The 27,538-nt window shown below is 46.0% G+C and overlaps 1 protein-coding gene across 2 annotated transcripts; it reads right to left on the reverse strand.

Moving 5' to 3' along the window:
- On the reverse strand, nt 1–27,538 carry LOC109922536. 2 transcript variants are annotated; one of them, XM_020522586.2, is made up of 8 exons: nt 27,439–27,538; nt 20,531–20,682; nt 15,550–15,897; nt 7,890–8,003; nt 7,529–7,551; nt 3,394–3,435; nt 3,252–3,295; nt 1–307 (listed from the first exon to the last, which is right to left on the reverse strand). In XM_020522586.2, coding segments are annotated over exons 2-8 (618 nt in total). In that variant the 5' UTR covers nt 20,577–20,682; nt 27,439–27,538; the 3' UTR covers nt 1–306. The 2 variants fall into 2 exon arrangements, with proteins under 2 accessions (XP_020378175.2, XP_048476502.1); XM_048620545.1 differs by lacking the exon at nt 3,394–3,435.

Genomic DNA, 27,538 nt, shown 5'->3' on the forward strand with positions numbered 1-27,538 from the left:
TTCTCTTTTTAGTTTACAATAAAAAATGCAGAAGTATAAAAACATACAGTCTTTACCATCGCTGATCAGGAATTGATAAACTTTTTGTGGCCCAATTTAGTTGAAAACGAATAAAACACGTCATAAGTTATGAAATAGACATTATAGAAAATAAAACTATCTCATTTCTGTGTCTGCAAGGTACAAAACCACAGTAGAATAGCAGCCAGGCAGGGTCACAGTGTTGTATACACACAATAAGTGGTGTCATTAAAGGTGAACTCTCTTAAAGGCAAGGTACCAGGACGTTCTTTCAAGCACGTGCCATCTGAAAAATGAAGCCATATCAGTAAAACATGAAGCTTTATCAAGGCAAAATGTTTTGTACCCTGAATTGCAAGGGTTGTTTGAAGTTTATAACTGCTGACAAAACTAAACAGAAATTCTTAATTAACATGGGATCTTACATCCGATCTAGGCAGCACACATTGGGGGAGGGTGTGAGCGTCCAGGAAGCGGTCCGGGTGTGGGGGTGATAGGAATTTACCAGAATAGTGGGAGGGGATGAGGAATTTATGAAATGAGTGTGGTGAGGAAGTCATTTAGCAGGCTCGCTTTCCTCGTTCAGACCTTTGACTATGAGATTTCAGACGTCATGTTGAGGTTGAACAATGCGTTAATAAGGCCTCTTCTGGAGCACCATGTGCAGTTCTGGTGCCCTGTTATAGGAAGGGTATTATTAAACTGGAGAGGGTTGACAAAAACATTTACCAGTACAGTGCCGGGAATGGAAGGTTTGACTTATAAAAAATAGGCTGAGACTTTTTTTTTCACTGGAGCATAGGAGGTTGCGGAGTAACCTTATAGAGGCTGATAAAATTATGAGGGGTATAGATAAGGCGAATAGCCAAGGGTCTTTTCCCTAGGGTGGGGCAGTTCAAAACTAGGGGTCATTTTTTAAGGTGCGAGGGGAGAGATTTAAAAGGGACATGAGGGGCAATGTTTTTGCACAAGAGGGTGGTTTGTGTGTGGAATGGGCTTCCAGAGGAAGTGATGGATGCTGCGATAGTTACAGCATTTCAAATAAATTTGGATAAGTATGTGAATGGGAAAGATTAGGAGGGATATGGGCCAGGAGCAGGCAGGTGGGATTAGTTTAGTTTGGGAACACAGTCAGTCTGGACTGGTTGGACCAAAGGGTCTGTTTCCGTGATGCGTGACTCTATGACTCTCGAATACTTAGGAGAAGCTAGCATTGTTCTCTATGAATGAACAGACATCGTTAGAAAATCTAATCACGGTGCACAATATTGTGGTAGGTTTAATAAAGCAGGCAAAGAAATATTGTGCCTATCAGACAACAGCATGAGGACCAGGAGGTGTGGACTTAAAGTTCTGGGTAAGAGAGGCAGAGAGGAAGAACATTTTTAGAGTGTGAATGGTAAAGTTCTGGAACAAGCTGCCTATGAGGATGGTTGCATTCAAAAGCAAATTGGACTGGCAATTAAGCAGATGAATTTGCCATGCTACGGTGAGAGAGAAGAGGGGACAATGGGACTGACTGGGAGGGTTAAGTACTGGTTTGATGGGCCAAATGCTTCTTTTTGTACAGTGGTGACTTGAAACAAGCCAAAACCCTGGTGAAATGTTAACAAAGAGAATTTATTTTAATATATTCATTCATGCGATGAGGGCGTCGCAGACAGACAGCATTTATTGCCCATTCCTAATTGCCCAGAGGGCAGTTAAGAGTCAACCACATTGCTGTGGGCCTGGAGTCACGTGTAGGCAAGATAAGGACAGCAGATTTCCTCCCCTAGAGTTTTCCCCATCATCAATTCATAATTAACTCCAGATTTTTATCCTATTCATATTCCACCAGCTTCCACAATGGGACTGAAACCTAGGCCCATAGAACATTACCTGGATTTATAGTCCAGCAATAACACCACTAAGCCTTGAGTAGACTGGGATAATGCTCATCGGAATTTAGAAGAATGAAGGGGAATCTTAAAGAAATGCATGAAATTATAAGAACATAAGAACATAAGAACTAGGAGCAGGAGTAGGCTGTCTGGCCCTTCGAGCCTGCTCCGCCATTCAATAAGATCATGGCTGATCTCTTCGTGGACTCAGATCCACTCACCCGCATTCTCACCGTATCCCTTAATTCCTTTATTGTTCAAAAAAAATCTACCTTATCTTTAAAAACATTTACTGAAGTAGCGTCAACTACTTCACTGGGCAAGGAATTCCATAGATTAACAACCCTCTGGGTGAAGAAATTCCTTCTCAATTCAGTCCTAAATCTGCTCCCTCTAATCTTGAGGCTATGCCATCTTGTCCTAGCTTCACCTGCCAGTGGAAACATCCTCTCTACTTCTATCTTATCTATTCCCTTCATAACTTTATATGTTTCTATAAGATCCCCCCGTCAATCTTCTGAATTCCAATGAATATAATCCCAATCTACTCAGTCTCTCCTCATAAGCCAACCCCCTCAACTCCGGAATCAACCTAGTGAACCTCCTTTGCACCCCCTCCAGTGCCAGTACATCCTTTCTCAAGTAAGGAGACCAAAACTGCACACAGTACTCCAGGTGTGGCCTCACCAGCACCTTGTACAGCTGCAACATAACCTCTCTGCTTTTAATCTCAATCCCTTTAGCAATGAAGGACAAAATTCCATTTGCCTTCCTAATTACTTGTTGTACCTGCAGACCTACCTTCTGTGATTCATGCACAAGGACACCCAGGTCCCTCTGCATAGCAGCATGCTGCAACTTTTTACCATTCAAGTAGTAATCCTTTTTACTATTACTCCTACCAAAATGTATGACTTCACATTTATTTACATTGTATTCCATCTGCCAGACCCTTGCCCACTCACTCATTATGAAGGGAATAGATAAAATAGAAGCAGGGAGGTTATTTCCACTAGTAAGGTGAAACCAGAACTAGGGGGCATATCCTTAAAATAAAAGGGGGAGCAGGTTTAGGACTGAGTTGAGGAGGAACGTCTTCACCCAAAGGGTTGTGAATCTGTGAAATTCCCTGCCCAGTTGAGGCTCCCTCGTTGAATGTATTTAAGGCAAAGATCGATGGATTTTTGAACAGTAAGGGAATTAAGGGTTAGGGTGAGCGGGTGGGTAAGTGGAGCTGAGTCCATGAAAAGATCACCCATGATCTTATTGGATGACAGAGCGGGCTCGAGGGGACAGATAGCCCACTATTGCTCCTATTTCTCACGTGATCTCCAATTGCGAACTTACCATATCAGATTGCTGTAAACTTCCTGGTCATTTATGATGAGATCCTTAATGAGAAATAAATAAGAGAGGTTGAGTAATTTCCTCAGCGATATTTAAGGCTTCAAAGCTAAATCAAGCGAACGGAAGTAGATAATCTGTTTACCATATATGTTGAATTTACATTTTGCCTGTTTCCTTGACGATTCTGTAATTAGCGCACAAATAAGGACATCATTAAATCACTGTTAACCAACACAGCCACACACCAAAGCTGAAATTAATGCTGCAAATCAGAGAGAAAAAAATCACAGAGAATTGCTGGAGAAACTCAGCAGGTCTGGCAACCTCTGCAGGGAGAGAGGAAACAGAGCTAATGTTTTGATTTTGATTTGTCAGAACCTATGAACCAAACACTGAAATTGCTGGAGAAACTCAGCAGGTCTGACAGCAGAGAGAAAGCAGTGTTCCGTATCGAGTCACCCGCGACTCTTCGTATTCTCTGCGGTCTCTAGAGTCAAAATATTAACTCTGTTTTCTCTCTGCACCTGCTGCCAGAGCTGCTGAGCTTCTCCAGTGATCTCTGGTTTTCTTTCAGCTCACCAACGCCAATGACTTTCTCGTGAGTATTTTTCAATTGGTAGGAAATGAGACACAAGGTAATATCACTGGATGACATCGACATTGAGTGCTGGTGTAATGAATTCTTGCTTCATAGAGTCACACAACATGCAAACAGGCCCTTCGGTCCATCCAGCCCATGCTGACCGTGTTCCCAAACTAAACTAGTCCCACCTGCCTGCACTTGACCCACAACCCTTCAAACCTTTCCTGTTCATGAACTCATCCACATACTTCCTCAACAGGGGTGGCACAATGGCTCAGTGGTTAGCACTGCTGTCTGACAATACCAGGGACCTGGGTTCAATCCCAGCCTTGGATGACAGTCTCTGTGGAGTTTGCACATTCTCCCCATGTCTGAGTGGGTTTCCTCCCACAGTCCAAGGATGTGCAGGTTAGGGTGGATTGGCCATGCTAAATTGCCCACAGTGTTCAGGGGTGTGTAGATTAGGTGGGCTAAAGGGGGATGGGTCTGGGTGGGATGCTTCAAGGGTCAGTATAGACTTGTTGGGCCAAAGGGCTTGTTTCCACACTGCAGGGATTCTATGAGTACATTGTTTCTGTATCCACCACTTTCTCTGGAAGTACAAACCACCCTCAGTATAAAAATGTTGCCCCTCATGCCCTTTCTAAATCTGTCTCCTCACCTTTGAAATATGTCTCCCTACTTTTGAGCTTCCCCCACACTAGAGAAAAGACCCTTGTCATTCACCCTATCTATACCCCTCATGATTTTATAAATCTCCATAAAGGTCACCCCTCAACCTCCTACATTCCAGTGAAAAATAGTCCCAGCCTTCCCAGTCAATTTTTATATCTCAAACCCTCCATTCCTGGCAACTTCTGGTAAACTTCTTCTGATACCTCTCCAGCTTAATAATATCTTTCCTATAACTGAGTGACCAGAACTGGACACAGTGCTCCAGAAGAGGCCTCACCAACATTCTGTTCAACCTCAACATAACATCCCAACTCCTATACTCAAAGGTCTGAGCGATGAAGGCAAGCGTGCTAAACACCTTCTTAACCACCCTGTCTATATGTGACACAAACTTCAAAGAATTATGTACCTGAACCCCGAGGTCTCTCTGTTCTACAACACCACCCAGGGCCCTACCATTAACTGCATAACTCCTGCCCTTATTTGTTTTACCAAAATGCAATACCCCACATTTATCCAAATTAAACTCCATCTGCCGCACCTTAGCCCATTGACCCAATTGTATAAGAACCTAGTTAGACTGCACTTGAGTACCGTATGCAGTTTTGATCATCTTATCTCAAGAAGATATTATTGCCATAGAGGGAGTACAGTGAAGGACCACCAGACTTGATCCTAAGGAGAGAGATTGCTAAAACAGGGAGCCTTTATTCTCGAGAGTTTTGAAGAATGGGAGGAGATCTCAATGAAAGCTACAAAAATTAGATGGGATGGATAGGATAGAAGGGGGTAAGATCTTGATGTTTCCCCTGTTTTGTAGTCTTGTACCAGAAGGGACAATATAAAAACAAGGGAGATCCTACTTAAGGTGGAGATAAGGAGAAATTATTTTACCCAGAGAGTTGTGAGTCTTTGGAATTCTCTCCCACAGAACTGTTAATGAGTAAAACCACAGAACTGAAAGCATTATTGAGGCACACTATCAGTTTATACCCTGAAGGGGCAATAGATGTAGTTGACAACAAAGCAGCAATAGATGACAATGAAAAGATGGGGTGACATAAAACAACTTTTTTTTAAAAAGCAGACAAAATACAAAAATTCATAGAGGCCCTGGAAACAGGCCATTCTGCTCATGCCAACCCACTGAACAGCATCCCACCCACCTATCCTATCATTGCATTTACCATGGCTAATCCACACAGCCTGCACACTACAGACGACTTAAACACAACCAATCCATCTAACCTGCACAGCTTGGGACTGTGGGAGGAAACACACGCAGACACAGGGAGAATGTGCAAACTCCACACAAACAGCCGCCTGAGGGTGGTATTGAACCTGGGTCCCTAGCACTGTGAGGCAGCAGTTCTAACCACTGAGTCAACGTGCCGCCCTCGATAGAGAGAGAAATCAGAGTGAATGTTTTGGGTCGAATGACCCTTCCCCAGAACTCAGATAAGGAGATCCAAACTGAGCACAATTCTCCAGAAAGGGTCACTCGACCTGAAACATTCACTCTGATTTCTCTCTCCACAGATGCCGCCAGACCTGCTGAGCTTTTCCAGCAATTCCTAGTTTCGTTACCAATCTGTTACCCTCTCAATGGAAAGAGAGGGAGAGAGACAGAGAGGGGTGGGTGGAGAGAGAGACAGAGAGAGAGATAGAGAGAGAGAGATAGAGAGAGAGAACGAGAGCAATATGATTGGTGGTCGTTTAATCCAGTTAATGGAGGAGGTAGTGATGTGTAAAGTCATCCCAGCTGGTGCAGGATTTAAGTTTACGCTGTGGATGCCAATTGACATCCCTTCAGCCAATTAAGCGACCTGTACCCACCCATCTAATTGTGAAGGACTGATGGTAATAAATCTACCCGAGATATCTCAACGGGTTCCAGTGAACACGGCAACAACATATATGCCAGGTTTTAGCAGTGAAAGCCAGCAGCTCGGCAAAAAATTCCCCATCCTCGCAAATGTCACAAACTCCCACAAGAGTGGGTTGCCAAGAAGTGATACAAATTTGAACATTATCCGTTGCAATTAAAATTTTAAGATCTTGACTTTTCGTTGGTTAAGTTTTGCTGATGGTTATGGCCCTGAGGGTTCTGGGTTTGAAAATCCGCTCTTGGGCATTTCAGTGGCTGTTTAAAGCATTTGTAAAATCGGTTGAAGGATTACGGATAGCGGGCAGGAGAATGGGGGTTTGAAGCTGGCATGAGTCAGACATGATCGTGTCAAATGGTGGAGCAGGTTGGAAGGGCCGAATGGCCTACTCCCACTCCTGGCTCTCACTTTTCGTTTTCAAACGGGTAAGTGAGAGGTCTGGAGATAAAACAGCCGTGCGTTTTGGGGTTTTCTACATGTGAGGCCACACTACATGCGCTACAGAGAGTCGGGCTCTTGTTGAGACGGTTGTCTTCAATTTTATTAGCACCGCTTGCAACTACAAAGGTAAAATATCCAAGGCTTAGGCACAGAGGCCTAGTTCTGTGGTCATCTACCATACATTAGATGACTGAACGCACTTCCCGCGACAAAGAGAGATTGAGAGAAGGCAGATAACAAGGTGAATGAACACAGCAGGCCAGGCAGCTGACGTTTCAGGTCTGGACCCTTTTTCAGTAAAAGAGATTCAGAAAAAAGTTAGATTGAGGGAAGGCAATTGCTTTAGCTGGAATGTCAAGAGATACAATGCATTTCAGAAGTAAATGTTTGTCTGGCCTGGAACTCATGCCAGAATATAAGGAAACTTAACCCGAATTTTTTTGACCTCAACTTTTTTGGGAAATGGATCGACACTGCACAATTAAGAATTACTAAAACCCAGAAAGAGGAAAGCAGGCAGGTCTTAACACAAGTAAAACCACATTTGAAGTAAAACAATTGAAAGAAAGCAGAAACTATGCTGGTGAAACTATTACAAATATGCGTACAGCACTTGTAAGACATCAGGTTTATACTGTGACTGCGCCATTCAAAATATTTTTGCAAACGACTTAACTGAAAGCAAGACTCACCTGGGATTCAGCATTCTGATCCCCTGCCACATAAAAGGAAAATAGAGCGAGGTTAGACGTGGGAAACTCAAACTGGCGGAAATTTGCATCCGAAATCTGCCCCTCACTGGAAATAAACCACGGGGATCATGCATAGTGGGCCCGACAGAAACGCGGGCTGTCGTTGTGGTTGCAGGAGGTCGCGGTGGCGCTACAGCACTGCAGGCGGTCAGGCCATGTGCAGGCCTTAAGCGGTTGAAATGGAATTGGCCGACCGCACCGCATACCCCACCACCCACCCCACCCCTCCCCCAACACTTCTGAGCTTCACCACAATTCAGAAGGGTGCAAGACACCGATGTGTCTCATTTTCTGAACTCACCCTGACCTCTCGCTTTTCGCTTGCAGAAACAAATGACCCCAATGAGGGCCAGCAGTAGGAGCCCCACGCCAGTTCCAACTGCCACGTAGACAGCTCCTAGATCTCTGGAGTCCACTGTGAAAGAGAAATGAAGTCAATCCAGAGACGAGATCCAACTTATTAGATAGCCTGGGGAAGCTTGGGTGGCACGGTGGCACAGTGGCACGGTGGCTCAGTGGCTCAGTGGTTAGCACTGCTGCCTCACAGTGCCAGGGACCCGGGTTCGATTCCACCCTCGGGGGACTGTCTGTGTGGAGTTTGCACATTCTCCCCGTGTCTGCGTGGGTTTCCTCTGACAGTCCAAAGATATGCAGGTTGGGGTGGATTGGCCATGCTAAATTGTCCCGTGGTGTGCAGGTTCGGTGGGTTATAGGGGAATGGGTCTGGGTGGGATGCTCTGAGGGTCAGTGTGGATTTGTTGGGCTGAAGGGCCTGTTTCCACACTATAGGGATTCTATGATCAAAGGTGTGCTTCACAGGCAGCTTAAAGGAGAGACAGAATACAGGAGCAGGGATGTCTCGGTGAAATTGTACAGGGGCCATGGGGAGACCACTGCATGGAGTACTGTGTTTGCAGCTTAGGGCTCTCCCTTTCTCAGGAAGGGGGTTCTGGTGATGGAGGGAGGGCAGCGAAGACTGTATTCCTGGGTTGGATGGATAAAGAGAACTGGATCAGTTAGGAATATATTCATTGGAATTTAGATGAATGAGGTGGTATCTCATAGAAACCAACAAAATTCTGACAGGTCTAGACATTGGTGAACACAGGAAAGATGTTCCTGATGACCAGGGGGTCCAGAACCAGGTGTCATTGTCTAAAGATACAAGGTAGGCCATTCACAGAGTTGTACAACATGGAAACAGACCCTTCAGCCCAAATTGTCCATGCTGACATGATATCCTAAATTAATCTAGTCCCATTTGGCCCATATCCCTCTTAAACCCTTCGTCCCCATCCAGATGCCTTTTAAATGTTGTAATTGTACCAGCCTCCACCACTTCCTCTGGCAGCTCGTTCCACACATGCACCACCCTCTGTGTGAAAAAGCCGCCCCTTAAGTTGGCTTCTGGGTAATCCAAGATAGAGGACATGAAGAAACTGTGGCTGTAAGAGCGGCAACGTGTTTGAGATTGTTTTCTGTGCTGGATCCTGATTTCCTTGATTTCTGGAGCAGTAATTACTGCTTTAATGAGCCGTTGCATTGCTTCGGCAACTTTGGAAAAGAGTAAGACCACGAATCAGCCATGATCTCATCGAATGGTCGACAGGCTCAAGGCCCTGCATGGCTTACTCCCACTCCAAAGTGGAGGAAGTTCTTCACACAGAGTGTGGGGAGCCTGTGGAATTCTGTCATAAAAAGCAGTGGAAGCCAAAACATTGAATATTTTCAAGAAGACGTTCTTAGAGATATGGTTCTAAGGATCAAAGAGACAAAGCAGGAAGAGGGGATGAGTTGGATGATCAACCATGATCCAATCGAATGGGCGTAGCAGGGCCGAATGGCCCGCTCCTGCTCCTATTTTCTATGTTTCCATGGTTATGAGTTTATTTCATCGAGTCACAGCCAATCCCAAAGAGATTTCACCTCTCTTAATTATTTGAGACAACTATGCTTCAATGATACTTAGAGATATCTCCAGGACTTTGATGCGGGGAAGTGGAAGAGACATTTTCAAGGCTGGTCGTCATTTTCTTGTGGAAATTACCTTGTGCCTCTCTCTCTCTCAGTCGTGAATTATCCTGTAACTTTACCATCGCACAATATTGTAGATGAACTAAGCATACTGTGTTCGGATAACATAACAAGTGTATCATATCAGATAGGGCACCCCCTTTGGTGTTCCCAATAAACACAGTACCAAAGCATTCTCATTTCGGGTCTGGATCCTTCTTCAGAAATGGGGGAGGGGAAGGGGACTCTGGAATAAATAGAGAGAGCGGGAGGCGGATGGAAGGTGGATAAAGGAGCAGATAGGCGGAGAAGAGACGGACAGGTCAAGGAGGTGGGAATGGAGCCAGTAAAGGTGAGTGTAGGTGGGGAGTTGGGATGGGGTTTGGTCAGTCAAGGGAAGACGGACAGGTCAAGGGGGCGGGGATGGAGCCAGTAAAGTGTAGGTAGGGAGTTGGACCTCATATTTCGCTTGGGAACCCTGCAGCCCAATGGTATCAATGTGGACTTCACAAGCTTCAAAATCTCCCCTCCCCCTACCGCATCCCAAAACCAGCCCAGCTCGTCCCCGCCTCCTTGACTTGTCCGTCTTTACTCCCAACAATCCGCTCCTCCCACCTCAACACCCACCCCCACCTCCTACCTACCAGCCTCATTCCCACCCCCTTGACCTGTCCATCTTGCTTCAACCGACCAACCCCCATCCCAACTCCTCACCTACACTCACCTTTACTGGCTCCATCCCTGCCTCCTCGACCTGTCTGTCTCCTCTCCACCTATCTGCTCCTTTATCCACCTTCCATCATCATTTCCCCCTCTCTCTCTATTTATTTCAGAATCCCCTTCCCCTCGTCCAGACCCGAAACATCAGCTTTCCTGCTCCTCTGATGCTGCTTGGCCTGCTGTGTTCATCCAGCTCTACACCTTGTTATCTCAGATTCTCCAGCATCTGCAGCTCCTACTATCTCTAAATGTCAAATGTTGTTTTCCGATTGCTCAGCAGCTGCTGAGGAGCCTGGAGTGCTTCAGGAATAATGCCATTGACCAACTTAAGATCGTCGCCTTCACAATGTCTCTCACTTAACACTCGCCAGATGTTTCAAATACGTGGGGGAATCTGTCATTCTCAGGCAATAGCAACATGACCTGAAAGGGTTCTGAGGGCATAGATGAAACCTGGGCATTGCACTGACTGGGGAATGGGGGCAGTACTGCCCCCTACAGATGGCACCAGGCACTTGACCACAATTAGCGTCTCCAGCGGGTTATGTAGAAACAGCTAATTGGCTGTTAAAAGGCATGAAACTCTAAATAAGGGAGTTACAACAAACTCATGTCAAACATTCGTTCAGCCCCAACTATAGTACTGTGCCTGGATTGCAGGCTCTTTGAAAGGAAGTGAAGACATCAGAGATGGCATGGTAAATATTCACGGAACTGGTCCAGGAATGTGGGGCATCAGTGATTTGGAGAAGCCGGGGCTGTTTTCCTTTAAGAAGTGAAATGTGTAATGAGCTGTGGCTTTAAGAGGTGCATTTTATGCTGGTTTCTTCTATAGATGATGTGGAAGTGACGGTGTTGGACTGGGTTGGACAAGGTCAGAAATCACATGACACCAGGTTATAGTCCCACGGGTTTGTATGAAAACACAAGCTTTCGGAGCACAGCCCCTTGGTCACCTGACGAAGAGCTGTGCTCCGAAAGCTTGTGTTTTCGTATAAACCTGTTGGACTATAATCTGGTGTAGTGTGATTTCTTTTAGAGAGAGATTGGGACTCAGGTGGTGGAAAGATAAACAACTTGTGAGGTCTTGGAACAAAAACAGACGTTGCTGGAAAAGCTCAGCAGGTCTGGCAGCATCTGTAAGGAAAAAAAATTCAGAGTTAACATTTCGGGTCTGGTGACCCTGCTCCAGCTCTGAGGAAGGGTCACCAGACCTGAAACGTTAACTTTATTCATTCATGAGATGAGGATGTTGCTGGCCAGGCAGCATTTATTGCCCATCCCTAATTGCCCAGAGGGCAGTTAAGAGTCACCCACATTGCTGTGGGTCTGGAGTCACATGTAGGCCAGACCAGGTAAGGATGGCAGTTTCCTTCCCTAAAGGACATTAGTGAGTCAAATGGGGTTTTCCGTCAACAATCGAGACACGGTCATCATTAGTTTCTTAATTCCAGATTTATTTTTATTGAATGCAAATTCCACCATCTGCTGTGGCGGGATTTGAACCCGGGTCCCCAGAACATTATCTGGGTCTCTGGATTAACAGTCCAGCGGTAATACCACTAGGATTTTTTTCTTCACAAATGCGGCCAGGCCTGCTGAGCTTACCAGCAACTTCTGTTTTTGTTCCTGATTTACAGCATCCACAGTTCTTTCAGTTCTTGTGAGGCCTTGGGTTTAGTTTTCAAGTTGGAACAATAGAAGCAGCCTGAGCGGGTGTGGTTAAGCTCACTGATCCAGGACTTTTAGTTTGAGCTTTCAGCAGAAGCTGTTTTGGGCTTGAAGAACTTGAAGCTATTTTATTTCCCTCTCTCGGTTACAGCTACACGCTGGGGTTTCTCTTTCTACTGTAGATGTTGCATGTGAGACAATCTGTTTTCTGAATTTGGCCAAGGGATGTGTGGGATATTACTATATTGGAACAGTTAATTAGTAATAGATACTGTATTTATTATGCTGTTAAGTTTTCCAGTAGAGTTAAATTATTGTAAGTTCCTCTTTCTTTAGTTGTATTTTAACTGTAGTGATTGAATATTTCTTTTTTGCTTAACGTTGAGTAGTTTGACCAATCAAATTACATCTGGAATGCAGCACTTTGCATTTACCTTTAAAATAAGTAAAAGTTAGGTTATATGCTGCCTTCTTAAAATACTTTGAGGGGGTCTGGTCTGGAATGGGGAATTTCAAGACTAGGGGGCACATTTTTAAGGTGAGAGGACAGAGATTTAAAAAAGACATGAGGGGCAAATCTTTTACACAGAGGGTGGTCCGCATGTGGAATGAACTTCCTGAGGAACTGACGGATGTGGGTACAGTTACAACATTTAAAAGATATTTGGATAAGGACATGAATAGGGAAAGGTTTGGAGGGATATGCGCCAGGAGCAGGTAGGTGGGACTGGGTTAGTTTGGGATTATTCAGGGTTTGAGTGAAGAGTTGTAGCTGATTGTAGATGTTTGTGTGAAGCTTCACAGGAGGCTCTACAGCACTGAGGATGTCACCTAGATAAGGGACAAAATGTCTGCTATCAAACCTTCCAGCTCAGTGAACACACTAACATCTACAGCTTGGGGTTATGGTCAGCACCGGCTGGTTGGACCGAAGGGTCTGTTTCCGTGCTCTACGACTCTATGGATCTTGTAACCAGTTTGCCTCAACTTGAATTCTGACACGTCATTTCGATCTCTGCCTCACAGACTTCACTTCAGAGAGAACTTAGGTTCGTATTGTGGCGTTGAGCTACAGAGACATACAGCATAGAAACAGACCCTTTGGTCCAACTTGTCCATGCTGGCCAGGTTTCCCAAACTGAACTTGCCTCATATATCTGCATTTGGCTCCATTCATATAACCATCCAAATGCCTTTTAAATGCTGTAATTGTACCAGCCTCCACCACTTCCTCTGGCAGCTCATTCCATACACGCACCACCCTCTGTGCAAAAAAGTTGCCCCTCAGGTCTCTTTTATATCTTTCCCCTCTAACCTTATACCCATGCCCTCTTAGTTTCGAACTCCTCTATCCTGGGGAAAAAGACCTTGGCTATTCACCTTATCTGTGCCCCTCATGATTTTATAAACCTCTGTATGGTCACCCCTCAGCCTCTGACACTCCAGTGAAAAAAGTCTCAGCCTATCCAGCCTCTCATTATAACTCAACTTCTCCAGTCCCAGTAACATCCTTACAAATCTTTTCTGCACCATTTCCAATTTAATAACACCCTCCCTATAGCAGGGTGACTAGCACTGCGCACAGTATTCCAAAAGTGGCCCTAACCAATGTCCTGCACAGCTGCAACATGACCCTCCCAACTCCTATACTCAATGCACTGACCAATAAAGGCGAGCGTACCAAACACCTTCTTCACCGCCCTGTCTACCTGCAACTCCACTTTCAAGGAATTATGAGTCTGCAGCCCTAGGTCTCTCTGTTTAACAACACTCCCCAGGGCCCCACCGTTAACTGTGTAAGTCCTGCTCTGGTTTGTTTTACCAAAATGCAACGTCTCGCATTTATCCAAATTAGACTGAGTCTGCCACTCCTCGGCCCATTGGCCCATCCGATCAAGATGCTGTTGTGCTCTAAGATAAATTTCTTCGCTGTCCATCGTACCAATGTGCATTTATTTCATTGGCCGTTTGCACATTCTAACACTGTTTATTTGGGAGTCAGTTCCAGTCTCTGGCTCGTGTCCCACTCCAGGATCTATGCACAGAAACATAGGTCACAATGCAGTGGAGCACAGACAGAGGGTCGCTGTGCAGGCTGGAGGGGGTTAGTTTCTTTGGAGGAGGCATTAAACTGAGAGCCAACCCCCCCCCCCCCCGTCAACTGTAGCACCCAACCCCCACCCTCACCCAGGGTGCTTATGAATGAACTCGATTCACCCTTTTGTAAGAGAGTAGATCCTTCATCCCCAGTTTCCACTGTTAGCCCTGTAGCAACATATTGCAATTAATGGGAGGTTACTGTGAACACATTGGTTCCTGTGTCTCCCACAATGCGGCAGTGACCCACTTCAAAAGGATTTCAAAGGCACTTTGAAACAAGCAATATATAAATATGAGCCTTTTTGATTGGAAAATTCACTGGTTACAAGGAGTCTGTTTGTTTTTCTGGTCCTTTATTCCATTTTTCATTTAAATTCACTCATGTGATTGCTACTGGCTAACCACGCCAGCATTTATTGGCCAGAGGGTAGCTAAGAGCCATGGGTCTGGAGTCACATGTAGATCAGACAACAATTTCCTTCCCTGAAGGACATTAGCAGATGAAACAAGCTCTTTTTTAATTTTCCCCTTCCCGTGACGATAGCCATCACCCGGATTTTCATCAAAACGAAGTCTCACCACCTGCTGTGGCAGGATTCGAACCCAGGGGCATTGTGTGGGTCAGCTAGATCAACAGTCTCGTGGTAATGCCTCTAAGCAATCACCTCTCTAATGGGGGAAAGGATTAAAAAAAAATTTATTTCAGAATCATCATCAAACACAGTACTGAGGATGCTGGAAATCAGAAATAAAAACAAGGAAATCTCAACAGGTCTGGCGGGGTCCATGGAAACTGAAACAGGGCTATCGTTTTGAGTCCAGTTTCACGGTGTAAGAATAAGGGGTAAGGACTGAGATAAGGAAGAATCTCTTCACTCAGAGAGTTGTGAACCTGTGGGATTCTCTCCCAGAGGAAGCTCTTGGGGCCTGTTCGATAGATATATTCAAGGGGGAGCTGGATACAGCCCTCAAGTCCATGGGATCAAGGGGTATGGAGAGAAAGCGGGAATGGGATACTGAGATTGTATGATTTGCCATGATGGTATTGAATGGTGGTGCAGGCTCGAAGGGCCAAAAGGCCTGCTGCTGCTCCTATTTCCCATGTTTCTGTGTTTGACTGTCCTTCAGATAGAGGTGACAAAGCGATGGTCTTTACACTGCTGAGGAAGGTGGGGAAGAGAACGGGAATAGAAAGGAAGGTCAAAGGAAGGTTGGAGGGCAAGACTGATGCAAAATCAATGGTGTCACAGGAGAAAGACCAAGGGAGTGCTAATGGTTGAAGTGAAGTGATATGGCATGAGTCGGGATTAGGTGTTAATGCAGAGCATCACTCTAACTTGAATGCAAAAACACAGAAACACCATGCAGAGATAAGGGGGAAATTGTGTCAAAATGAAGACTTCCTCTTCGAAAAAAATGCTTTCCACGTGTGAACTGTTTTAGAATAAAATTCTAACCTTTGTATATGAGCCAGGTCTTTTCTTCAGTGATGCTTTTCGAGGTCCATACAATGCAATGATAGAGCCCAGTGGAATCTTGTGCAGGGGTCATGCGAAGCGAGCAGCTTCCATTTTCCAGGCAGGTCTCGACGGATATTTCCATGTCAGCCCAGTCTGCGTGTCTCATCAAATTCCCGCTCAGGATTTGCAGCAGAAGCTGTTGCTTCTGCTTTCCAGAGAAATCTGTCCAGCGCCATTGTACCAACGCTGCCCGCGTGTAGGATGGGTTGGAACAGTTTAGCACGACCCGATGCAAACCATCAAAGTACACCTCTGGGCATTTACTCTGCTCGTGCTTAATACCACCTATTATTGCAACAACACGATTCAAATTTGTGAATGGGTTACGAGAGCACAGTCTGAACACATGTGATTTCAACATCAAATTTCACTTCATTCATAAGTTTCATCCAGAGACAAAGGGGACGATGAAGCTGAATGGCACTCAATTTAAGGACAAGATGATCAAAAGCTGAATCGAATAACATTATTTCAGGGATAGTAGGAACTGCTGATGCTGGAAAATCTGAGATAACAAGGTGTAGAGCTGGATGAACACAGCAGGCCAAGCAGCATCAGAGGAGCAGGAAGGCTGACGTTTCCGGTCTAGACCCTTCTTCTGAAGAGTCTGTTTCCCTGTTGTAAATCTCTATCCATCTTCTATCCGCCTCCCCCTCCCTCCCTATTTATTTCAGAACCCCCTACCCCTCCCCCATTTTTGAAGAAGGGTCTAGACCCGAAACGTCAGCTTTCCTGCTCCTCTGATGCTGCTTGGCCTGCTGGGTTCATCCAGCTCTACACCTTGTTGTCTCGAATAAAATTAGTTATGTTAACAATGAAGGGACATTTGTGCCACACAAATGCCAGGCTATAACCATCTCCAATAAAAGACAATCTGACCACTGCCCCTCCACATTCAATGGTGTGACCATCCCCCACTATCAACATCCTGGGGGTTTTTCATTGAGCAGAAACTCAACTGGACTCACCACATAAACACAGTGACTACAAGAGCGGGTCAGAACCTGGGAATCCTGCAGCGAGTAACTCCCCTCCTGACTCCCCCCAAAGCCTGTCCCACCATCGACAAGTCAGGAGTGATGATGTGGACTGGGAGTGGACAAGGTCAGAAATCACATAACGCCAGGTTATAGCCCAACAGGTTTATTTGAAATCACAAGCTTTCGGAGCCTCGCTCCTTCTTCAGGTGTTAGTGAGAGAGGTGGCATCAGACACAGAATTTATAAGTAAAAGATCAAAGGGTCACACCGCTGATTAAACAAATGTGAGATGCTGTTAAATCTTTAATCAGTTGGAAGGTTTCTAATTGATTACTATGTGTATGTAAATCCCTGAATTCCTTTTAAGTCACTGCCCTGGGAGAACCTAAAGGTTTTATCAGAGCAAAGAAGAGGTGGCATTTTAAGTCAGACAATGCATGTTAGATGTGAGGCCTTGTTTAGAATCTGTTAGTGTTTGGTTTGATTTTATTTCTAAAGTAGGAATTTATCAAACGCCACATCGGCTGACTGTCTATAAATTGTGTGCAAACTTAATACGTTTGTGCAAAACCTCAGCTAGAACGAGAAACATACACCGGGGACCTGATGCAAACAAACTTCAGTTCAGGTCGGCACAACATCGAGGGCCGAAGGGCCAGTACTGCGCTGTAATGTTCTATGTTCTATGTTCTAATATGAGAAACATTCGGGTGCAGTTCACACTGAAGGTTGTAACAGGCTCAGGCCTGAGCCTTTTGGGGTGGATTGGGTTGGGAAAGAGACATCCCGTTTGGCTCAAGATTTTTTCAGTTAAAGAATGGCTGCCTCAGTGAAACCCGAATCAAACATCTCAGGAGCTTTTCAGGAAGGGATTGGGAGTATCAAATGGGGTCAAAGACACTTTACCCAGCGGCCAGGAAGCAATTCCGAGATTTTGCAAGGTCTGCCCAGTGACAGGGCTGAAAAAGCAATCCAAATATTGAAGGCAGTCTTACAGAAGCAGCGTTCAGTGTCAATCGATACGAAGCTGTCCCATTTCCTGCTCAATCGTAGGGCCACCCCTCACACAATTAGCTCCAGCAGAGTTACCGATGAGGAGAAGATTAAACCTGATCCTGTCTGGACCTGGGGGCGAAGGGCAAAGCAGCAGCAGGATTCCCATTGCCGGGCACGTGCCTCCTCTAAGCGAGGAGAGACAACTAAATTGTGACGTTTAGGTGTCGGATCTAGGGAGACGGCCCCGTGTGGATATGTGGTGAGGTTGGCGTGAGGTCAGGTCCCGTGACTTGCAAAGTTGGGGGCAGGGGTGAGACAGTTCTGAACAAACAGCTGGAAGATGTTACCTCACAAACTAGGGCAGGAGCAAAACTGACCCGGTCCCTCAGGACAGCCGGAAAGGTTCCCCCAAACCCCCCCTACCCCCTCCACAGCCCACCGTCTGGTGTCAAGGAAACCTCAGGGTGCAAGATGAATGCAGAAGAAGAAGAGGAAACTCTCCCGAGGCACTCCTGAGGCAAATTATGGGGTACGGCTCAGTTCGTGTCATCTGTATCCTGGTCTGTGTCAAACGAACAACACAGGAAAGGATACGAGCGATAGACCAGGCCGAAATCCCAGGACGTGGAGGTGTGGGAGGGTGGAGGGAGGATGTAGCAACTGGAACCAGGTGGATCTTGTTGACCCTGAGGTTCTTGATTGGGACCGTTAACCTCAGGAAAGCCGTGGCTGGCTGAGATATATCCAAGCGATTCAGAATCTCCTCAGTTCAGGGGTTGGCTCTGACCTGGCTGGTCTCAGCGCGCATGTATATATAAATATGCTGACCGGATACCAGCCTCTGAGCTGTTATTCCAGGAAGGAAATCTGCCATCAGCACCTGGTCTGGCCTACGTGTGACTCCAGACTCTCTGAAAAGCCACTCCGTTGTATCAAAACGGTGAATGGAACTGACTAGGGGTTGGCGAGGGGATGGAGGGTTACGGAGAGCAGGCAGGAGCATGGGGTTGAGAAACATATCAGCTGCGATTGAACGTCGCAGCAGACTCGATGGGCCGAATGGCCTCATGTTGCTCCAATATCCTACGGCCTGCTGAAATTGTTCGTGTCTCCTGGCACTGACTCTCGGCATGGAGACAACAATGTTTTGATGAAGGGTTTCAAGAACAAAGAACAAAGAAAATTACAGCACAGGAACAGGCCCTTCGGCCCTCCAAGCCTGCGCTGATCCAGATCCTCTATCTAAACCTGTCACCTATTTTCCAAGGATCTGTATCCCTCTGCTCCCTGCCCATTCATGTATCTGTCTAGATACATCTTAAATGATGTTATCATGCCCGCCTCTACCACCTCCACTGGCAACGGTACCTCCAGGCACCCACCACCCTCTGCATAAAGAACTTTCCACGCATATCTCCCTTAAACTTCTCCCCTCTCACCTTGAAATCCTGACCCCTAGTAATTGAGTCCCCCACTCTGGGAAAAAGCTTCTTGCTATCCACCCTGTCTATACTTCTCATGATTTTGTAGACCTCAAACAGATCCCCCCTCAACCTCCGTCTTTCTAATATAAATAATCCTAATCTAGTCAACCTCTGTTTCGTCCCGAAACATTGAGTTCCCTGCTCCTCCGATGCTGCCTGACCTGCTGTGCTTTCCGAGCTCCAAGTCTATTGACCCTGGCTTCCAGCATCTGCAGTCCTTACTGTCTCCAACGTTTTTCCCAATCCTGTCCCAATCCAATCCTTCCCATCAGGACTGCCGTGGTTCAAGAAAGCAGCTCACCACCACCCCCTACAGTGCAGTTAAGGAGGGGCAATAAATACAGGACTGGCCAGTGAAACCCCCCACCCTTCACCAACCCCCCCGCCACGCCCTGTGAACGAATTAATTTAAAAACCAGCCAGAATGTTGTTTATCTCTTTGCAATGTCATGCCCACCTTGAGACGAGAACCAGAAACACATAAGTTGTTCATATTGGAAAGGGAGAACAAAATGGAGAAGAGCTGTGAAAAGCTGTAACACAAAAGGGCTTGGGGAGGGGGTGAAGAGTAGAAACTTGCTCACGAAACGCAGAAAGATAGCCCACAGGTACAGCGGGTAATCAGGAAGGCTCATGGAATGTTCTGAGGAAGGGTCACTGGACCCGAAATGTTAATTCTTGATTTTCTCTTCACAGATGCTGCCAGACCTGCTGAGCTTTTCCAGCAACTTCCTGTCTTTGTTCCTGATTTACAGCGTCGGCAATTCTTCTGGGTTTTTAATGGTATGTTGGCCCTTATTTCAAGGGGAGTTGGTGTATGAGAGTACGGAAGTCGTACAAGGTGCTGGAGAGACCGCATCTGGGGTACAGCGAGCAGTAAAGAAGGATATTGTGTCATTGGACGCAGTTCAGAGAGGATTCACTAGGATGATCCCCAGTATGGAGGGGTTGTCCTATGAGCAAACGTTAAACAGGTTGGGACTCCACTCACTGGAATTCAAAAGGATGAGAGGTGATCTCATGGAAACACTTAGGATTCTTAAGGGGCTTGACAGGGTAAATGCTGAGAGGATGTTTCCCCTCATGGAAGAGTCTAGGACCAGAGGGCATAGCTTCAGAATAAAGGGGCACCAATTTAAGACTGAAGTGAGGAGGAATTTCTTCCCTCAGAGGGCTATGAATCTTTGGAACTCCTTGTCACAGAGAGCATGTGGGGGCAGAGCCTTTGTGTATAGTTAAGGCTGAGATAGATCAATTCTCGATCTGTCAGGGAATCAAGGGTTATGGGGAAAGGTCAGGAAAGTGGACGTGAGGAATATCTGATCAGCCATGGTCCTATCGAATGTGGGAGCAGCCTCGAGGGGCAGAATGGCCTACTCCTGTTGCTATTCCTCATGGCCAATTTGAACTGCATTGATAGACAACATGCAGCAGGTTTATCATAATTCCGGTACCTACCGACCACAGCTTTAGTTAAGAGGAGGAAAGAGAGCGCGAAGAACATTTCAGAGCGTCCCAGACACAATTACATCAACTGAGTATATTTCCACCTCCAGCTTCTTGGAGTTACTTCTGTAACTGAGTCAAGCAAATATGAACAGCTTCCGAACCTGGCAAAGAGAAACAAGCAATTGTCAATAACGTCTAAAGTGATACTTTCTCAACTTTATGGGATTGGTGCCTATTTTCTTGTTACAAAAGGGCTGTAATTAACACGTTTTGCGATCGAAACGAAGTTTCTACAGAGAAACAAGAATGTTAAAGAAGTGTAGAAATTACATTCCAATATTTAATTATCTTCAGTTTGTGTTTGTCCCAATCGACAGTGCAATGGGACATATCTTTAAGTTACACTAAATATACATGCATGAAATGGCACTTACATAAATTTGTCTGGGGCAGCCGGTAAACAGCAAAACCATATCAGAATGATATGAGGAGAGGGAAACGGATGAAGCCTGGTGATATCCCGGGTTTTACGGAGTTCATGTATTGCCGAAGGAACATGTCTGTGTGCGTCTATGTATGTATGTCTGTCTGTGTGTCTGTATCTATCTGTGCGTGTGTGTGAGTGTGTGTGTGTGTGAGAGTGTGTGTGTCTATGTATGTATGCCTGTCTGTGTGTCTGTATCTGTTTGTCTGTATGTCTGTGTGTGAGTGTGAGAGTGTGTGTGAGAGAGTATGTGTGAGAGAGAGTGAGTGAGTGTGTGTGAGTGTGTGCGTGTGAGTGTGTGTGTGAATGAGTGTGTGTTTGTGTGTGTGAGCATGTGTGTGAGTGTGTGTGACAGTGTGTGTGTGAGAGAGTGTGTGTGGGTGTGAGTATGTGTGAGTGTGTGTGTGTGTGCGCGCGCGTGGGAGTGTGAGAGTATGAGTGTGAGTGTGAGAGAGAGAGAAAGAGAAAAAGAGAGAGAGAGAGTTATCGCGGGTGTGGGATCAGGGCTTGAATGCTAAATATTACATTTGACTGGAGATCATTGAGCCAACAGCCAAAGTACTGATGGAGAATTAGTTAGTGGTTTCTCTGAAAGGGGAAAGTCATTGTCTCTCGAACATTATTGCATTTAGCTTACCCGACTGGAGAACTGGAATTGAGAAGGAATATTGATGTAGTTACCTCGAGAAAGGGAAAATATCTGTTTAAATCATGACGACTCACACTGGGAATGTTCACCAGTCATGACTGTCACATTGGGCTGCAAACTGTGAGCTGAACGCCCAGTTATTTCCTGTCTGTCTTATCATAATAGGACAGTGACTCAAAGCTGGGGCTGTTCTCCTTGTGGGAAAGAAGGTTCCCAAGCAATTGAAGAGGAAAGGCTGCATTGTCCTGGATGGTGTCGAGCTTCTTGAGTGTTGTTGGATCTGCCCGCATCCAGGGGCAAGTGGGGAGTATTCCATCCCACTCCTGACTTGTGCCTTGTCGATGATGGGACAGGCTTTGGGGGGAGTCAGGAGGGGAGTTACTCGCTGCAGGATTCCCAGCCTCTGACCTGCTCTTGTAGTCGCTGTGTTTAGGTGGTGGGTCCAGGTCAATTTCCGCTCAATAGTAACCCCCAGGATGCTGATAGTGGGGGATTCAGTGATGGTAACACCATCGAATATCAAGGGTTGGACTGTCTCTCTCGATGGTGATGGTCATAGCCTGGCATTTGTGTGGCACGAATGTCACTTGCCACTTGTCATCCCAAGCCTGGATATTGTCCAGATCTTGTTGCACATGAACATGGACTGCTTCAGTATCTGAGGAATAACGAATGGTGCTGAACATTGAGCAATCATTGGTGAACATCCCCACTTGCTGGTCTTCCAGAGAAAAAGGTGGTCCATAACTGAACATTAGGGACATTAGGGCACACCCCAAGGTAACAGACACAATAAAGATTGAGGCGGCCACCAAGTGCTACAATGGAGAACGGACAATGTTTTAGCCCTCCCACAATGTAACTGAGAGACCTGAAATCATAGAAAAAGATTGCTTGCACCAGTAAAAGTTTGAAGTAGATGTTAGCGTGCAATGGAAATATCAAAGGTGAGCGGTTTTTGTCCAACTCTCTCATCAGAGACGGAGAGAGAGAGGGACAACTTGAATTTAACCTGAGGATCACCATCCTTCTAGCAAGGGTTTGGGTCAAGAAAGTAAGATTTCCATGGGTATTTTAGACAGTGCAGGAACTGAATTTACACTGTTGATGCCAGCCTGTAGCCCAAACGCTCTGAGCAATTAGAAACCCAGTGACAATGTGGCTGTAATTACAAACATAACGCATGACATTTCTCAGACACCCTTCTAAATGAATTGCCAGAGCGTTATAATTAATCCTTTTGGTCTGAAGAGTGAGAGGAGGCAATATAAGACAAAGGGCAGGTTCTTAAGGTGCAGTAATAGTGTGCCTACTTTCTGAACAGCAAGCCTGGGCTCAAATCCCTGCTCTACCCAAGAAATGTATCGCAGAAAATTGATGAGTAAATGCTGGTGACAGGAACGTTTATTTCTAAAGGAGGAACACAGAGCTGTGGGTTTCATGTGACAGGGCATGTCATGTCTAAGACATGCAAGATCCTGGGATTTATAAATAAGGACAGAGAGAGAGAACAAAAGCAAGGAAGTTTTGGTGAAATGCGTACAAAACACTGGCCTGGCTCCCTTTGACATATTCTGTCCAGGTCTGTGCTCCTCACTTGAGGTGATAGATGCAGGTACACAGGAGGTACAGGTGAAAAGATCTGGGGTGGTGGGTGTTGGGGGGTGGTGTCAGTGTGAGGGAATGGAGTCACGTGGATTGGAGAAACCCAGTCTGTCGTTTTCTGAGGAGCAGGAGGTTGAGAGTAGATTTTTCTAAATCATGTGGGGGTCTGGTCAGATTGGAATGGTGGGAGCTGGGAGAAACCTGTTCTCATTAGCAGCAATGTGGAGAACTAGAAGACACTGAATTAAGTCAGATGGACCAAAAATAAAACAAAAGGTGAGAGTGAGACAAATCATTTTCACAAAGAAAACGGCTGGAACGTGTAGATATTAACCAAAAGGTAACTGGTTAAGCCGAAAGCAAACTATAAAATGAAACGAATGAATTTTAAAAAACAGACACATCAAGGCTGGTGATAACTTAATTATTAGAAAGGTCACAGTGTTTGATGTGTCTTTGTGAGTGTCTGTGTGTGCGCGTGTGTGAGAGTGTCTCTGTGTGTGTGCGCAAATGTGTGTGTGTGTGAGTGTGTATGTGTGTATGTGTGTGTGTGTGCATGCATGTCTGTGAGTTTGTGTGTGCGCGTGTGTGTGTGCATTTCTGTGTGTGTGTGTACGTGTGTGCGAGTATATGTTTGTGCGTGTGTACGTGTGCGAGTGTGTGTATGTGTGTGCGTGTGTGTGTGTGTGTGTGCGTGTCTGTGTGTGTGTTTGTGTGTTTGTGTGTGTGAGAGTGTGTGTGTGCGCGTGTGTGTGTATACGCACTTGTGTGTGTGCGTGTGTGTGTGCGTACGTGTGTGTGTGTGAGAGTGTGTGTGTGTGCGCACTTTTATGTGTGTGCGTGTTTGTGTCTGTGTGTGCGTTTGTGTGTGTGAGAGTGTGTGTGTATGTATACGCACTTGTGTGTGTGTGTGCATGTGTGTGTGTCTGTGTGTGCATGTCTGTGTGTGTGTGTGTGTGCGCGGCGTGTGCGTGCGCGTGTGTGTGCGTGTGCATGTGTGTGTGTGGATGCGCGTGTGTGTGTGTGCGTCTGTGTGTGCGTGTCTGTGTGTGTGTGTGTGCGGCGTGTGCATGCGCGTGTGTGTGCGTGTGCGTGTGTGTGCGTGTGTGTGCATGTGCGTGTGCGTGTGTGTGCGTGTGTGTGCGTGTGTGTGTGCATGTGCATGTGTGTGTGTGCGCGCGTCCGTGTGTGTGTGTGTGTGTGCATGTGCATGTGTGTGTGTGTGTGTGCACGTGTGTGTGTGTACGTGTGTGTGTGCGTGTGTGTGTGGTGTGTGTGTGTGCGTGTGTGCGTGTGTGTGTCTGTGTGCTCTGTTACCAGATGCTCACTCCATCTTTCTGACACTGCGCCCGCCTCCCACTAAGTCTCATGCTCTGCCACTCTCTCTGTCGCCCGCAGTGTATCCCCACCCCCTCCATTGGCTTTCGTTCCCCCTCCCCCCCCCCCCCCCCCCCCCCCCCCCCCACCCCGTCAACATCACCAACCCTGCATGGCTGTCCACACTGTCTAGTGCCCACTCACTTCCATCATGTTCAATCCCTCCCATTCTCTCGTCACATAAGACCGTTTGAAATAGGAGCAGATATTAGGCCATTCAGCCCAATGGGTCTGCTCTACCATTCACTTCTGGCTGATTGGCTCCTTAACCCCGTTCTCCTCCCTCCTCCCTGTAACCTGTGTAATCAAGAACCTATCTCCTTCATTGAAGGAAATTTGGTAACGCTCCACTATTCTGCCTTTACTCCATTCTCTTAACTGGTTAAGAACCTGTCTTTCTCAGCCTTGAAGATACTCAATGACTCAGCCTCTCAATCTTCTAAACTCCTATAAGTACAGGCCAAACCTACTCAACCACACCTCATAAGACTGTCCCTCCATACCCAGGATCGTTCTAGTGAACCTGTCTCCAAAGCCAATGTATCTTTCCTTGGATAAAAGGTGCAACACTGTTCTCAGTACTTAAGGTGTGTTCTGACTTGCATCTTGTGCAGTTTTAGCAAAACCTCCCTAACTTATACATTCTATTCCTTTTGAAATAAAGATGAACATTCCAGTTGCCTTCCCTGCTGAACTTGGTTGCTTGCTTGTAGTCATTTGTGCATATGAAGTCACAAATCCCACTGCCGTATGGCTTTCCACAGTCTTTCTCCATTTATATAATATTCAGCTCCTCTGTTCTTCCAGCCAAAATGCATTATCTCATGCATTCCTGCATTATATTCCATTAGCTGCATTTTTGCTGTCTCACTGAACCACTCTATATCCCTCTGCAGATTCTGAGTCATCATCTCCACTCACCTTCCCACCTATTTTTGTGTCATCCACAAACTTGGTTACAGTTCATTCACCTTCCCCTTCCAAGTTGTTAATATCGATTGTAAGTAATAGTGGCCTCGGCACTGATCCCTGCGGCACTCCACCAGTCACAGGCGTCCATCCTGAAATTGCCCCCCTTGTCCCAACTCTCTGTTTTCTGCTACTTAGCCAATCCTCTCATGTTCACTTAACAAATTTCGTCCGTTTGGTGTGGGGGGGAAGTCCGACAGTAAAAAATAAATCACATTGAGAGAGAATACATTCAAGGCAACATCCAAAGGGCTTGAAACACAGAAACGTAGAAAATAGGAACAGGAGCAGGCCTTTCGGCCCTTCGAGAATGCACCACCATTCAATATGATCATGCAATCTCAGTATCCCAGTCCCACTTTCTCTCCATGATTCCCTTTTGTCTCAAGGGCCGTGTCCAGCTCCTTCTTGAATATATCGAACTGGCCCCGACTGCTTCCTGTGGGAGAGAATTCCACAGGTTCACATCTCTCTGAGTGAAGAAATTCTTCCTCATCTCAGTCCTGAACTGGCTTACCCCTTATTCTTAGACGGTGACCCCTAGTTCTGGTCTTCCCCAACATTGGGAACATTCTTCCCACATCTAGCCTGTCCGGCTCCATTAGGATTTTATATGTTTCTATGAGATAACACACTCCCGCTTCCATTTCTAAATTCCAGTGAGTACAAGTCCAGTCGATGCAGACTTTCCTCATATATCAGTCCTGCAATCCCGGGAATCAGTCTGGTGAACCTTCGCTGGACTTCCTCAATAGCAAGAATGTCCTTGCTCAGACTAGGAGACCAAAACAGCACATAATACTCAAGGTGTGGCCTCACCACTTGCTCTAAGTGTATCCTCACAGTTTGTTGAAATTCTTATTTTGTGTATATATACAACTTGCCTGACCCAGGATAAAGTTAAAGTGATGAAAGCATTATAATCCAACCAAGTTTTCCCAGAAACAGTGGAGATGTAGACGTGGTTGTACACAATAGTCATCAGTTAAAAATGAAACAATAAATGAATAAGGTGGTTAAGAAGGCATTTGGCACATTTGCTTTCATTGCTCAGACCTTTGAGTGTAGGAGTTGGGACGTCATGTTGAGGTTAAACAGAACATTGGTGAAGCCTTTTCTAGAACGCTGTGTCCAGCTCTGGTCGCCCTGTTATAGGAAGGATATTATTAAGCTGGAGAGGGTTCAGAAGAGATTTACCAGAATTTTGCCAGGAATAGAAGGTTTGAGTTATAAGGACAGGTTGGACCCATAGAATCCAGAGAAGCCCTACAGTGTGGAAGCAGGCCATTCAGCCCATAGAGTCCACACTGACCCTCTGAAGAGCATCCCACCCAGACCCACCCCCTACCCTATCCCTGCATTTCTCACCCTAGACACTACAGGCAATTTAGCATGGCCAATCTATCTCACCTGGATAGGCTGGGACTTTTTTCACTGGAGCATAGGATGTTGAGAGGTGACTTTATAGACGTTTATAAAATCATGAGGGGTATAGATAAGGTGAATGGTAGGTGTCTTTTCCCCAGGGTGGGGGATTTCAAGACTAGGGGGCATATTTGTAAGGTGACAGGAGAGAGATTTAAAAAAGACGCGACAGGCAACTTTTTTTTACACAGAGACTGGTTCGCGTTTGGAATGAACTCCCAGAGGAAGTGATGGATGTGGGTACAGTTACAACGTTTAAAAGACATTTGGATAAGCACATGAATAGGAACGGTTTGGAGGGATATGGGCCAGGAGCAGGCAGGTGGGACTAGCTTAATTTGGAATTATGCTCGGCATGGACTGGTTGGTCTGTTACCGTTCTCTACAAAAAGATTAAAACGCACAAACCTCAGAGTGAGTCCAATCCCTGGCGTTTTCCTTCCCTGAAGCACACGGTGAGAATGCAATAGTTCTGTCGCTGAAGCTGTTTCAGTGTCGGGTCTGAGGC

The sequence above is a fragment of the Rhincodon typus genome, chromosome 47 (genome assembly GCF_021869965.1).
Source record: "Rhincodon typus isolate 14 chromosome 47, sRhiTyp1.1, whole genome shotgun sequence".
Taxonomy (NCBI): Eukaryota; Metazoa; Chordata; class Chondrichthyes; order Orectolobiformes; family Rhincodontidae; genus Rhincodon; species Rhincodon typus.